Source organism: Pseudopipra pipra, chromosome 8 (assembly GCF_036250125.1).
Source record: "Pseudopipra pipra isolate bDixPip1 chromosome 8, bDixPip1.hap1, whole genome shotgun sequence".
In the NCBI taxonomy this organism is placed as follows: domain Eukaryota; kingdom Metazoa; phylum Chordata; class Aves; order Passeriformes; family Pipridae; genus Pseudopipra; species Pseudopipra pipra.
The window spans coordinates 9,270,709-9,286,444 of record NC_087556.1 but is presented as its reverse complement, the minus strand read 5'-3'; the positions used below and the strand labels follow the sequence as shown (position 1 = coordinate 9,286,444).

The 15,736-nt window shown below is 39.0% G+C and overlaps 1 protein-coding gene across 11 annotated transcripts in view; it reads right to left on the bottom strand.

The window, feature by feature from the left end:
• LDB3 (LIM domain binding 3) overlaps positions 1-15,736 on the bottom strand; it is a 116,992-nt gene that overhangs the window by 67,295 nt on the left and 33,961 nt on the right. For all 11 annotated transcript variants that reach the window (XM_064662453.1, XM_064662452.1, XM_064662454.1 and 8 more), the window contains one exon: positions 3,464-3,539. In XM_064662453.1, the coding sequence (XP_064518523.1) occupies positions 3,464-3,539 (76 nt within the window). The remainder of the gene's footprint in view (positions 1-3,463; positions 3,540-15,736) is intronic.

Sequence of the window (15,736 nt, the reverse complement as noted above, 5' to 3'; positions counted from 1 at the left end):
GGGAGAACAATTTTAACAGTATGCTAATGAATTTGACCACCCAACATGTCCAAGAAGCAGTTGTTGCTTTTAAACATTTTATAGAAAGAAGGTAATGGAGACACCAAATGACTCTGCTCAAGGATATCCAACAAACTGCTTTTGGCTGAGCCAGCTCTTCCATCCTATGCTTTACTTAAAAAGTCAATCATCTCTTCTTCTATTTTCTCTTAGCCATATAGGTTCCCAAATTTGGCAGAAAAAAATCATGAGTATTACAAGATCCTCACTGGGACTCCAAAAGCACTATTTCATAAACATCACAGCACACAGTCACACTGTTAAAATTAAAGAGGCTGTCAATACCTTCATGCAAAGGGACAAATGTTAAAGCTGTGCTTAGCCTTAAAGCTTCAGCTTGAATGTTCTGAACTGCACTGAGCTGAATCTTCACCTGTGTTGTGTCACCCCTGAAGAGCTGCAGGAACTCTGACTGATGATGGCTTAGTTTCAGTCCTTGGACTCATGTTTATGCTTATTGTTATTTGAATGCTTTCAACATTAACTGTGTCCTTCTAACTATGCTACACCTGCACAAAAGACTACTAAATCTTTTGACTAATTAAGAAAGACTGACTAGACTAAATGAGCATTGTTTTCAGTTTGAGATTAGTGTCAGATAAGGATATAGTGCAAATAAATCAAATGTGTATTTCCAATAATAGCTCTACAGCTCAGTTGGTGCCTTATTTATGGTTGCAGAACCTTTATCATACATAACATTGATCAGCTATGTGAAAGAATGACTGACTTTTGTGACAGAATGTATGCCTATTTTCCTAAAACACAAAAATCCCAAGACCACAGTACTCGAAGAAGAAATGCATGCTTGAAAGTTAGTGGAAGCTGCAATCAGATCAGCATTATGTACAAGAGAATTTCAGGTTTAAACTGGACACTGAACTTGCACATGCAGATTGTTTAGCTCACACTGACATGCCTTAACCTTAGCCAGAGAAGGGTGAGAAAAACTTCTCTTGATGTTTGAGGATGACACTGTCACGACTGTCTTGTAATGCAGTTTTTTGCTGGTTTTTTTTTTGAAATACAGTCAAATTCACTTCATGTGAGCCATCAGTCTAAACACTGTCAAGCAGTGATGTGGAGGTGACAGCTTCTGCCTATGTGTCACAGAATTCCTCATTTCTACAATGATACTGTTACTAGAAATAATAAAGGGACAAGCAAAGAAATCTTGATTTTTAAAGTATATTTACTGTACCATACCTTTCTGCAACATCACCATACAATTGTTTATCAGTAAAGAATTTTTATTCTGGATTTTGAGGCTTCTCTGATGGTTCAATGCCTTCATTCCCTTCCAAACTACCTCCAGAGAAGAACTCTTCTTCACTCAAAAAAATTACTGTTGTCTACTAGTGTAGACCAGCGGCATAAATATCCCTCCTCTTGATCTACAGAGGGTTCCCACTCCAGCACTCTACTGGTACCACTTCCCTCTGGGCCAAAGACCCTACACCTAAGATACTTCTGAATAGACTGTTTCCCACCATACCTTATCCTGGATGCCACCCTTTTCCTCCAGAAAGCTTTCAGTAACTCTCTTTTCCAGCTGCCAGCACTATCTATAGCCCATTCAGAACAGCTCCTATAAACATTTCCTAAGCACCAATACACAGAATTCTCAAAATCTGAGACAGCAAGCTCCTGAAAATGGGTTGAGTCCTTTGATCCTCACCTCTCTCTGAAGGGTTAGGATAGAAAATATAAAATATCCTTATGGTTTTCATGCCAAAGGCTCTTTTAGGACCTTTAAGAAAACCCTACAGTGCAAAGAGTTAACTTTTTTATATGGTAGATAGTTAAGGGAGGAAAATGTTTTGTGTGATAAACAGGTTTGAATACCTATGGCAGTAATTTTAAAATTGACACTTGACAAGGAAGAAATGCACCTAACACAGTCATGAAAATCCCATATATAAAAGCTCTGTGTGACTGTGGTGGAAGCAGACAAATGTTTCATACCTGTGCAGGTGCCAAAGAGAGTCTCAAAAGGCAGCTGTCAGTCTTGTGTTTGTGAGTAATTCTGAAGAGACATATCTACTCTCTGCCTTGAAAACTAACAGCATTCTGTGTAATTCTTGAGGGGAAATAAGAAATATCTCCCCTTCCTGTCCCTATTACTTTGCTGGTGCAGTCAAACACCGGTCTAACTAAAAAAAATGATCCATGGCTTTTGTTACAGCAATTTCACAATACTGTTTGGTGACTCTTCCAGTAACTTTCTTTCTCCAAGATAACTTTTATAAAATCATGATACAAGCAGAAACAATTCTGAGCAGGATAAATCTTTAATTTCATCTTCCCTTGCCAAAAAGTTTACAAGATCCAGTCTGAAATAACATTATTTTTGTCTCAACTAATAAATGGACAGTCATTTAAAATTTCACAAAATAAAATTGAATCAAATGATTCTCCCCAAGTGCATTCTCCTCTGTTAGTTTGAACCTATTTGAAGCAGCTTCAGGGATGATGTTACCTTCTGCTCTGAATTTGGAAGGCATAGTGTTTATAAAAATTACTTAAAATTGATCTGTGGATGTCAGAACTGCCAAAACCAGTAGAACATCATCTAATTCCCCATGTGTTTTTATCTTTTGCTTCTTATTTTTTTAGTGCATGGTAGAGATGAAACTGGCACTGACAGAAGGGATAAGTTGCAGCAATGGAGACTTTACCTCCTCTCCATTTAGCTAATGAAACGTGTCAGCAATACAAACATCCTAATATCCTACCCAGGGCTTGAGCCTAAGGACATACACCATCTTTCAGGTATCCTTGCTCCTCAGTGCCTCCAAAGATACAGAAGATGAGTTGCCAGGTACAGTCAATTAATGCTGTTTGTTCTAAAATGAATGTTTACTTTATGAAAGATGATGAGCTTTGACAACAGAAACCAAGCCATCCATTTCCTCTGCCACTGGCTGTTATTCATTAAATTGACTTATCCTCTTTATTTTTTTATTCTCATTTCTTGAGTACTGTGACAAGAGAGCAATATGATGTAAGCTTTCAAAAGGCCTCATGTCCTCTTTCCAAGTCAGTGTCTGTTCAGCTCTAGCCAGGATTTGGAGAGACTGAGGTACAGGGTAATCCCCCAGTAATCTACAAAAGCTAATGTATGTTTTGAGAAGCTTTAGTAGCCTCTTGCAGCCTAGATGAAAACAAGCTGCTCAGAATGGTTTAGACAAAATCACACAGAGGCTGGCTGGAGGGTTTGGTCCTGCTAATCAAAAATTAGGAAAATACAGATCACTAATTGCATTGCAGCAGTTTGCTGCCTCTGCATTCATTCAATGCTTACTTATTTGGGGCAGGGAAAAGCTGTTTCCTGTAGTAGGTATTTACCTTCACTGCAGAAGATAAAAATGGTGTTCATTTTGGCTGAGAATGTGCCACTTACCTTCTGGTGGGGGATTACAGCCCGGGGAGAGTCAATTCTGGGAGCTGTGGTTGAAACTGGCACTGGACGTTTAGATCTGGGGATCAAAAAAAAAAAAAAGGAATAGAAGATGAGCAATTTGGACTTCTATTTTTCATCTCTAATTTCTTGCCAAAATGCTGCTTCATCAGGAGTGAAAGTTCAGCATAGCCTAGATTTTTTCTATCAATCATTGTGCTTTCTCTGCATCCTCCTTTACAAAGGTCTTATATGTGAGAAATAGTTTGAGAAAGTTTCTCTGAGTGATGAAAACCCACCAGTTATGGAAGCAGCCTCTGACTTGGGAGATCATCTGTTTTCCAATACCTTGTGACAAACTGCATTTTCATAGATGAGAATCAGCCACAACTGGATAAATGCAGGTTTGGGCAGCACTCTGGGAAAAGGGGCTTAGTGGTGTTTTAAAATGCAGAGGCTAAACTTCAGTGCTGAGGCATCTCAAGATCAGCTCCTTAAAAGATTATTATTTAATAGTTTCAACTGTAGAGCAACTGCAATTATTTAAACATCTCCGCAGGAAGAAACATGGGCTTCATTTCAGACAATTTAGTTTCACAAGGAGCAGAACACTACTGAATTAGCTACTCCAAATGCCTTTCACCTGTATTTGACACATACTTCATCATTTAGAAACCAAAAATAAACCACACTAAAATGCTTCCAAAACACACAGTTTGCCCTTTCATTGGTAAAAACCCAAGCAAGCACAGTGACAAATGCTAACTGAAGCACTTGTAGGATGCTCAGGTAAGTGAAGATGTATTTGTGGGAGGTGTTGTACAAATCTGCATAGTGCTGAACATTCCACTGAAATCTTTCCAACACACATGGGATCACCAGGGAAAATGAAATGAAAAATGCAAAAATAGTCAAAAGAATCAGAATATTACAAGTAATATTCCATTGCCAACCCACAGATCAGGGTGATGCCTCGAATTCTAATCTTTAAAAAGTACATTGCAAAATTAGGACAGGGACAAATATGAAATAAAAATACTTAAAAGCTTACAAATCAAGTAGAGATGACTGAGACATTTGGCACTGTTTGCTTTAGACAGGAAATGAATAATGGAATACAGAGGCTTAGAAAATAATGAAAGCTAGAAAAAGGGAAATAAAGCTACACTTGTGGACATTAAGTGAAATTGAAGACAACACATATAAAATTGATAAAGGCAAACATCTCTTCCCAGAGTACTTGATTAACCTGAGGTGAAACTCATTGTCACAAAACAGCATTGAGACTATGAGAATAGCAGGATGTCAGAAAGGATGAGATAGTTATGGTTACAACAAAACCCCCAAGAGCAGCTTTAGACTGTGTATAACAAATAAACATATAGATTCTCATTTTTCAAGGCACAACTTAAAAGACTGATAGGGAGAGACCTTCTATGTTAGGTTCATTATTTCCTTCCTGAGGGCTGTGTTGCACTTTCCTCTGAAACACTTAGCAATGGTATCTATCAGAGGGAAAGCTGAGCTAGACAAAAACTGGGCTCATGCACAGTGGCAATCCCTGCATCAGAACCGAGCTTCACGCTGAGCTCTGCGTTCAGCTTTTGCTGCCACACACAACATTTTTCTGTAAACAGGAGTAAACAAACAAAAAAAGACCACCTAGGAGAAAGGAGCAATCCTTACAGGAACTAGAAGATTTCCACATAGAAGGTATAGAACTCTTGCTACTTTGAGAGCTGAAAACAAAGCCAGTGTAATAGATGCCTCCTCACAACCAGATACTGTGAAAATGAACAGACTGAGGAGACAGTGAAAACTGGCATTTTGTTAAACAATATGTAATTAACCTGTGAAATTCACTGACAAAGTATTCCTGAAACAACAGGGTAGAAAATCGTTAAAGGCACTAATATTCATACTCATAGTTGAGATATATCACAATATACTCTCTAAGACATAATTATCTGAAAAAGATATACTTTCAAGTTCTAGGAACAAAAACTAATCACTAACTGCCTAGAACAAACTTTCCTCAGGCAAGTTAGTAACTGATCTTCCCTCAGGAATAAGTGCCATACCCTTCCTCCAACCACTTTAGCTTACAAAGAGAAACAATAAATCATATTCATGAGACATGCACATGTATCATTAAAGACAGCAAAAAAGAGAAAAAAACCCCCCAACTGCAGCTCATAACACAGAGTTGCTGAAAACTGACAGTGACAATTTATGAACAGAAAGATTTAGGGGAAGATTCTGATCTTCTTTCCAGTGGTGTAATTTCCAAGTACACTCAGTTATTTCTGGGAAGTGACATGAGTGTCCCTGGGCATAGCACACTGAGTGTCCCTGGGCACACCACATTGAGTGTTCCTTGCCATGGCACACTGAGTGTCCCTGGGCATAGCACACTGAGTGTCCCTGGGCATGGCACACTGAGTGTCCCCTGCTCTGCTCCCTGAGCACAAATTTTAGTGCCAGAGTTGCAGAGCACTGGAAATGTGGTTTGCCATGTACAGAGGTGGAGCAAACAATGACACGCTGCATGTTTCTTGTGTAACTGGAAAATAGTTGTATTGCAGCAAAGGAACTTATTTACCAGACTTCACCATCATTTCTGATGTTTATTGTATGTCTATTTTTTTCTCACTCATTACCTGACCACAGAAGATGATGTTAAAAAGCTGCATTCCTTCCATATTACTGATAAACTGCATCTGCCATTCACAGTGTTATCCAACCAAAATTTTTATTTGATACCAACCTTGGAGGTTTCAAGATGTTACTCAAAAACAGTGAGGTTCCTACATAACTCTGCCCTGGATGTTTATAGCTTTGATATTTAAAAACAGAATAATGAGACTTGCTAGGTTTAGCAGAAGCTTGCACCAGAGAAAAGGGCAGGAAAGGTGAAATCAATTTGTGGAATGGAAGTCCATGCACTCGCAAAATAAAGTGATTATTTACATAAGAGTCATCACTCCGCTGGGAAAAACATCTGCAAGTTCAGAATATTTTTTTTCCTCCCTCTTTTGCTAGATGAATCCAATCCTGCAGCAACACAAGTTTGCTTTCCAAGTGATTATGGTGCTGTGGTAAACATATATGTCCAGGTTTACATTTTAATCCATTGATTGTAAAATTATTTTATTCCAAACACTGAAAGAATGTACCTGCTCAGTAGGGCTATGAGAGGGATGAAAGCTCAAATTTCATAAATGACTATGATAATTTCAGATTTGAAACTGAAATTTCCCATCAAGATTCTTTTCATTAGGCAATTAATTATATTTCAACTCTCAGACATTTTCTTCTATATTTTCCAAGTTAAAAATGGAAACAAAGACCTCATTTCAAAATGAAAACTCAGAACAGTTCTAATGATGACCAAACACGTCACTCCGGTATTTTTTTAAACTTTTCTCCTTTCCTCAGATATATCTCTCCTCTCCCTCAATACTGGTTCTCTTTTTAATGAGGTTCAAAACCAAGATGGATGTAGTTTTGCAAAGCAGTTCAATTTTGATAGCACTGCTGAAATGGCTGTCAAAATTCCTACTTGTTCCCACCTTCCTAGATATATCTTTAATTGAAGAGCACTTGACTTCAATCCTGATATTTTTGCACTCACAACAAAAGTTCATTAGGAGCCAACTGCACTGAGGAGCTGCCTGCCTAAGGAGGGGCTGCAAAGGAGTTCTGTGATTCACTAGCAGTTTAAATTGCATCCTCGGAGGAGAAAGTACAATATTGTACTTGCAGAGAGGTGAAATGATCTAAGAGATAATAGCTTTTTCATCTTCATGGGGCTTTTTTTCTATTATATCTTTACTAGTCAGTGCCTATCTTTCCTAATTCTCAGGACAGCTAAAATGAACATTTCTCTCTTACAGTAAGCTTTTGCTTTTATTTTGTGACATAAGCACTTTATACTTTGTTGAGCATCGTAATAACTGTATCTTAATATTTCAACCACTAGAAGATGAAAAGGGTCAAGTTTATGGAAAGGTAATAAACCAGATTAGACTAGGGTTAGCAATGCCTAGAACACTTCTTACATACTTTACCTATCACCTAACTGAAATGGAGTCATTCTGGAGTGGAGTAGGAATTTGCAGAATGCAAAACAACAGAGCATGTAGAATTGAGTGTCTGCTATGTATTTGTTTTAATGCATTCTTATTCCTGACAATTTAGTGGGGATGATAGGAGTGTGGGGAAGAGACATAAAAAGGACCAACTAAGTATTCCTCATGGTTATCAATTTAAGTGCTGAGATAGCAATGTGCCAGTTAAATCTTCAGCTAACCAGTGAATTAAGTAGCCAAACAGAAGCTTCTTCTTGCTTCTAAGTCTTGCACAGAAAATCTTGAGTCTCATGATACCATGGTTTAATTCTCTAAGCTCTGCCTGGGACATCAGCAACCACTCTTAGTGACTCCAATGAGAATCACAAAGACAAAGCCCTGAACATTTCACAGTACTTCAAATATAACTGTGATCCCTTTGGGGCTGGGATGAGACCTACTTTCCCTCTCTAAGGATATCATCTGTGCCTGCAATAAAATTGAAAAATATTTCCATCAGCAGTTTTGTTCTCTATGGCAAATGCAAATATTAGCATTTGGCTGGATGACTGATTCGTTAATTATTTCCCTGCACTGTGCTGCAATTACACTTTCCAGACCTAATGTTCATACCCACAGCAACACATGGACAAGAACTTCTTATGCACAAATGGCATCAGCCTAAAAGAAAGCAGCTCTCCAATCAAAAAGCTGTTTGTAAGTATGTAATGCTCATTTTCCCTTACAAGGGACCTTAGTCAGAGGCAACCACAAACACTAAGGGACAGAGAGGCAAAGGGAAAGGGAAGAAGCCTTGAAGATTTTTGTGAAAGAAAGGGAACTGGAGCCAGTGTGTGTAAAGCTGAGATTTTTGCAAAGGCTCTCCTGGTCTCTCTTTGACCCTTTCTACTTCTGTGGCATCTCCACAGTGCCAGTTGCACCTTCCTAACTCCTGCCCTCTCCCCTGCTGTGCAAAATCCCTTCTTTCTTGAACTGCCCCACATTCTGCCCTCCAGTCTGTTCCTCCTGAATGGACTAACTGGCTGTTGATGCCTCCCTCTCCTCTTAGTTAACTTGGTACCAACCCGAAAATTCTTCCATCCCAGCAGCACCTGTGGGCAAACTGGGAGGCTCTGGCAGTGTCCCTGCAGCTCTGCCCTGTGTGTGACAGTTACCCAGAGTTATAAGATGCTGAACACATGCCTGGCACTAACCCAACACGCACAGCAAGCTCCACACTTAACCTCCATGAACACCTTTGTTCAGGCAGATTATTTCTCCTTCTGTCTCCTTCTTCATGTCTTTGCACTATTTCTAAAACATCTCCAAAATTTTCCTCTCTCTATCACTACCAAAAACCCAGATAACCCACAAAAAAATGTGGATTAATCCCAGGGAAATTTCATTCAGTTACAGAACTTGTGCTGTTGTGGACTGAATTTGTATGTATTGCCATCAACACGGTTGAAGAAATACATTATTTTATATAAAAACCATAACTTTGTTTCTAAGGAATAATAAGTAGATCATAAGAATTTGAAGGTCAGTTTGCTTTAATGATGAGTTACCAAATAGATCACTCAGTTACACAGTGATTGCAACAATCTTGCTGACATCAGAGTATCATCCTCCCAATCTCTCACACAGCTAAGGTGCTACATTTTAAGTTTAAGTAAGGTATTACTAGTTTTGCTTAGACCATTCATCCATGGATTACCATCACAATGCTACCTACCTGAATTTTTAATATTAACCCAAAGCAAATTCACATTTTATTTCAGATTGCATTACAGGACTTTTGCACAGCTTTTCTAGTTATCCATACTAACTCCACTTGAATAGCATGAGATTCACAAGTAAAATACATTTTAACTAGGCTGAAAAGGATTCTATTGGAGAGAGCATATGAGTTCTTTTTACTTTCTAGTTTTTATTTGCATGTTTTCTATGGCTGTTACAGATCTGGTAAAAGCATCAGGTGTTCCTCTCAAAGCCTGCTTTAAAATAACAGCAGAAACATTAAGGTGAATAGAAGTGGTACTTCCAGCCTAGTGCAGAAAACCCACAGTACTTGAAATACTCAGAAATATATAAGTAGGTATTGATTATAAATAAGAAGCCATTATTCTCACCTCAATAATAAACTGGCGAACTGCAGGAATGCAATCAAATTTATGAGAGAGGGATCAAAGCTTAATGGTATATAACCTTCAGATATAGTGTCTTCCTTGAAATCTTACAGTTTGGCATAATTATTTATTGTTAATGATTTAATTATTAGATGATTATTTATAATTACTGACAGATGCTAAAAAATCTATTGAAGGTAAACATACAAATTAGAAAAAGATCAGAAGAAGTGTTTGGGTTATGAAAAGATCTAGTAGTGTAAAGCAAAGAATTAGCTATTACTAATAAGGAGCAGAAGAGACACTGAATAAAGGTTCAGTTCTTGGATGTAGCTTATCATACCTTGGTCCTGAGATGTGATGCAGCTCTCTTCAATAAACACAATAAATGACAATTCTGAAGAATTGAATATCAAATATTTAAATACCTGAAGTGAACCATAGTGATTTACTCTGATTATTTTTCCCCTCCCATACAAATAGTGTACCTGAGACTTAGACTACCCCATTCCAGTATCATCAGGTTCCCCTGCAGTCCTGCAACTCTTGGCTTTTTAACAGCTCCCCTGAAGGTGAAAGCCATTCAGGTACAGATTTCAGAGCAGCACTGGGGACTGCTGCAGAGCATTACCCTGAAGAGCCAGCTCCAGAATCAGGAAGTTGCAACTGAACTTCAAAGACATGATGGTTCACAAAATAATAACATACGACTTTGTAACTGCCTTCTGTTCAATCAGAGGAGTTTGAGTGTTCAAATCCAAACAGATTTCTAACACTATGCAGAAAAACCTCTGCTTTCCCCTTACCACTCAACATTTTCTAAAAGCAAAAGCCCAGCTGTGGATACTTTGGGCATCCTGACCACAAATTACTTTTGGTAGTTTCCTGAAGCTATTAATGAGGTATATTTATTTAGCTGATTTTCCTGTAATTTCTCTTTGTTGGGATGTGGACCTCACAGTGCATCACATGGTTTTTAAAGCATTTCTAATTGGCATATATGGAAGAGAAAAATTAGTAAACATGGATAATTAGATCTTAACTACAGTCTGCCTCATTTAGGCCTTCACTTTCTAACTTTCCACACTAAAACACTTGAGTGAGCTTTCCATTAAGGCCTATACCTGAGAGACTTTGACTGAAAACATAACTCTATGTCTTCAGACTGCTGAGTTGAGAAGGGTAGCCAGGACTTGTCAAAAGATTTTGTTTCCTTTGGAGGTATTTGAGTGCTGTTTGGAGCTGTCATTACATTAATGCAGTAACACCCCAGTGCCAGCCTGTGCCCAGTGCTCAGTACTGATGTGCTGCAGCAGCAGCAGCCAGGGAGAGCACAGACCCCAGGAGGTGGCCAAAAGCCAGGCAAAATGGACCTGCGTGTATCACTGCTCTCGCTCTAAGAAACAACCAGTCACCAATGATTAAGACTTTGTGAAAAAAGAATGAGGCCAGACAGCTTTTATAGTGGCTGGTGGGCAAGAAACACCACAGTAAAAAGGATCCAAAGGAAACCAACAGCCTTACATGTGCAAAGAATGTATTACAAGGCTGATCTAGTAAAGCCTTAGTATTTTACCTAATTGAACGATTTCTCATTCCACTTCTAAAAAATACTTTATCATCCATTCCAATTAGCTTCAAGTGTGTAATTTACATCTTTCCATGACCATGCTTAAGCTAATCAACGTTAATCAATAAGAAAAGGTCCCAGATCTAATACACTGTGACATTTTGGCTAACATATCTGCTTCCTCACTGCAGAATGCAACCAGCAAATGTTTGTCTGAAAGAATGCAGCTGCCATGTGTATTTAGCTGTGTCAGCCCACTGACTTGGGTGAGATGTGCCCCTGGTATCCATCTTGACCTTTCCATGGTGAGTGCAATATAATATGTGAAAGAATTCCCATGGAGATTACCTTTAGGGGATCCAGAGAATATTTCTCAGAGAAATAAAATAATGAATTTTAACCTCATCTCTAAACTGGTATTTGGGGGGAAAAAAAAGTGATGGGCACTCTGAGAACAGTTCTAATCCCTAAGTAGAATCCTGTTGTAATGAAAACTTCACTGCCCTTTAAAGCCTTGGCATATATCCACAGTTTCCAGGCTCTTTCCTAAAACTAACAAGGACACTTTATGCAGTGAGTGTAAATAGCAGTCCACTCAATTAAACTGCTCATGTAAGGAATACATTTGTATTTACTGCAGTGACTGATATTTTATTTCATTTTCCATGGAAAAAGCTGCTCATTAATTTTAACAGCAGCAAATGCCGCTGCTCAAAAGCAGTAACTCACAGCCCTGAACAAATGTTAGCCAGACACTTGTTAACAAATCCTATTGTCCTCTCATACCTGCATAGAGGCAACTGGGCATGCAATGGGACTCACCACTAATTCACCAGGGGAGAGGGAAGACCACCTCTCTCAGCTCACACTAATGTAGCCTCCTTAATTCACTAGGAGATGTCTTTTTTTCAATGCTTTAAGCATACAGCATCACCAGAAGGAAGGAGGAAACCTTGGCTATTGGAGGCAGACGACTCTCAAAAGTTCTAGAGTCACATGTCTAAGCAAACTAACTGGTATCACATCACATCCACATTAGTGTTCCTCTCCTTTTTTGTACTAATCTGCTTAAAATTTTGAATAGTCCAATGATGACTAGTTCAGACCATGCTTTCATCAGTATTGTTTATATAGTTCCAATTTACTCTCAGACTGGGAGAGATACCCTCTTCTAATTCTTCTGAGCATAAATGCAGCCTAAATCTGGTTCTGATTTAAATGTGCCCATCAGCAGACCTAAAACATGCACAGAATTGGTTGCTATTCATAGCTTCAGACAAAAGAAAGCAGTTTACAATAACCACTGAATTCCCCCTGCTTGCAGTTTGCTGTCACCACACGCTTTATTTATAGTTGGTCTGAAATGAATACTGCAGGATCAGCCATCTTTTGGTGCTGCACAAAAAATGAAAGCTATTAAATATTTACCGCAGGTGTCTCATGGCTTTGCCTCTGACACTTTGCCTTTCAGTAGAGAAAAGAATTATTTAGCTCATGATTTCCCAGCAAAAGACAGTCAGTTGTGGCTGGCTGGAAGCGAATGGCAGCATCACTGGCATGCCCTGGGAGGGGGAGGTTTTGTCAAAGGGAAGGTCTCCACCTCCCCTGCTCCTCTCCAGCACAGAGTGAAGCCAAAGCAGAGTCTTAGAGTGACACAGGAATGTTTGTGCCAGCAGAACGAGGCACACTCATGTTACAGCACTTTCCAAAACCAAGCCAGTACATTTGGTGAATCCTTTCCAAGGAGGCTGATCAGATTACTTAAGATCAAATGAATGTTGTGGATGCTCCAGTGAAACATGTTGACAAATAATACTGCTCTCTTGTGCATTGCATTTACTGGGCATTTAAAAGAGAAACCCGTTTTTATGAAATAAAAATAAATTTTGCATGCATTTTGGTTTTCATCACCTGTGAACTGAATACTGCAGGACAACAAGTTTGTGGCCTAATATCTGTGGGGCAGCCAGACAGTTAAAAGATGAACTTTGACTGGCCCAGAATTAAAATGCCTGAGGGCAGCTGTGTAGCTCAAGTAACTGATTAGAAACTGATACTGGAAAATGATTGAGAACTAAACTCCAGGAGGTCACAAAACGACTATAAGCAAGGTAATATCTTTTTCCACCATGATCCAGGCCATTCTAGAGGATGATCACAGCCTTCCATAGCATGGTCTAGAAGAACTAGCACCAATACCCTGCTCAGTACACCTGGAAGAAGGCACATTTCTAAGGAACAAGCTGCACCTATGTACCTAATATTTTAGAATAATTAGAATAATATATCTAATGTTTTAGAATATCAGTCTGGTTTGCCTGGATACTATTGTGCCTCATGGGGTTCTACTGGGTGCACTGTGCCAAAGACATTTCTTTCCTTCTCCCCTCACTCTTGCTCTCTTTCCTTCAGCAAAAAAGAATTCACTCCCTAGACGTATTTCGTCCTCTAAACTGAAGGAAGCAGAGCCAGTCTGTGATCACTGGATAACAGGTCTCTTTCTTCAGGAATGGTCCAAATACTGACACTTGCCTGTCTTCATCCTTTAACTTCCCCAAAGCAGCACGGGGAGGCACGTTGCAGGCTCTGGAGAAATAGGCAACCAGACAATGCAGTGTTGCACTCAAGCCACTAACAAGTTCTGGCTGCCTGCTCAAACCTCTGGCATAGCTGGCAAGACTTCCAGTCTGATTTTGTGGTTCCATGTGAAAACACTGCATGGCTGAGGTGGTAAGAACAAATTTAACAGGGAGCTTAGGAAAGGAAGCTGTCAGAAAAAACTTAACATCCACAAATTGCTGAACCCATAATGGGATATCTACACGAGCGAAACACGGAGAACTCCATTCAGGCCAGCACTGAGCACTTAGCACTCACTGAAGATCTATGTTAGTGTGCCTTGAACAGTGCAGACCGATACTACTCAAAATAAAACTAAGTTAGTACAGCCAGGGAAGCAGAGACTCTTGTTGTTTAGGCAGGCAAGTATGAATGGGCACTCTTAACACTTCCCTTCTACGTTTGAGGTCTTGCAGTTTGATGTCCTGCACAAGTGCTGACACCATCTACAGATTTTCTTGACAGCCAAATAAAAAAACAAACAGTTTCCCACCCTGAAAAAAACCCACTAGGAACTGAATTGTGATAATAAAAGTGAGTAGCAGCAAACACTGTCTGAGCTGTCAGGTTACAAACAATGCTCATGAAACCTTCGTGGCCAGGATCAATAAAAGAAAAGGCCATTGCTCTTGAGAGCCAAGAACCATTAGAAAAATAAAAAGCTTTCTATCTCAGAGCATTTATGTCTAGATTTCATGTTCCACTCTTTCTTCCCTGGATTAAGCAAGCAAGTTCACTTCTAATTTCCAGTGCTGCAACAACAAAACCAAGCCACAGATTGCCTGGGAAGGCCTTCCATGACCTTGAAGCCTATTCTGTAGAGCCACGTGACTACTTCATGTAAATGTCCAATATCATCACAATTTAGGGCTTAAGTTTTCTTATCACAACAATCAATTTCCTAATGCACATATGTGCCTTTTCCATTTGAATGGATTTCCAATGTTTGCAAATTGTTATACAAATAAGTGAGTACTTCCATCTCTGTGCTCTTTATGGCAACTCTTGTTGTTTTTCCACGTAGTAGAACACTCCACTCCAGTTTTGTCCTGCAAGCCATATCTAAAAATGTCACAGTGATCTCTCAGCACAGTCATGTTCCTGTTAACCAAGTCCCAGGAGATTCTGCCTTTCTTCTGTTTTGTTCTTATTTGGTTGACAGTTACTATCCCTTGTCACTGCTACCATATTTTTCACGTTAACTGTTATTCGTCTCACCAATACAACACCTGTAAATTATTTTTTTTTGGAAGAAAGTATATTGCACTGTGAATTTCGGGAAGGTGACTAAATTGACAGAATCTTTTCATCCCTAAGTAAATTAACTCATTTGTGTCCAGGAAAAAAGTGATTTTTCAAGATTAATATAAGTTCCTGAATATTGTGGAGATGCCTTTTGTTCAAGTCTTTGGGATAGTGGATCTTTAATAGGGTTCCATGCATACATCAGTTGGCTGAGATCACATGCTGATAAGCTTTAGCTTGTATAAATACTGAACTGTGCAGAGCAAAAGCCAGCTTAATGCCTCTGAGCATGATTCTTTGAATAGCCCCTAATCATCTAAGAAAAAAACATTGTTAAAAAAATAAATTACTTTTCAGTTCTTGTCACTGCTTTTTCCCATCTAACTCTAGTGAGGCTGAATGGGTCACCAAGATGAACTAAGGAGCTCACACCATAAAGCACCTGAAGAGAAGATTCTATGAACTGTGTAAGTTCAGAGCAAAAACATGACCTATGAAAGCTCTCCCTTGTTAAAAAAGCACATTTCTGACCTATTTCTGCTTACTAGTATTTCATTTTACTTTACACCATTTCTCTTCTTTTCCAAAGGAATTTTTAGCTCATCTACATCTATTATCTAGGCAAGCACATTTCAGTCTGTGG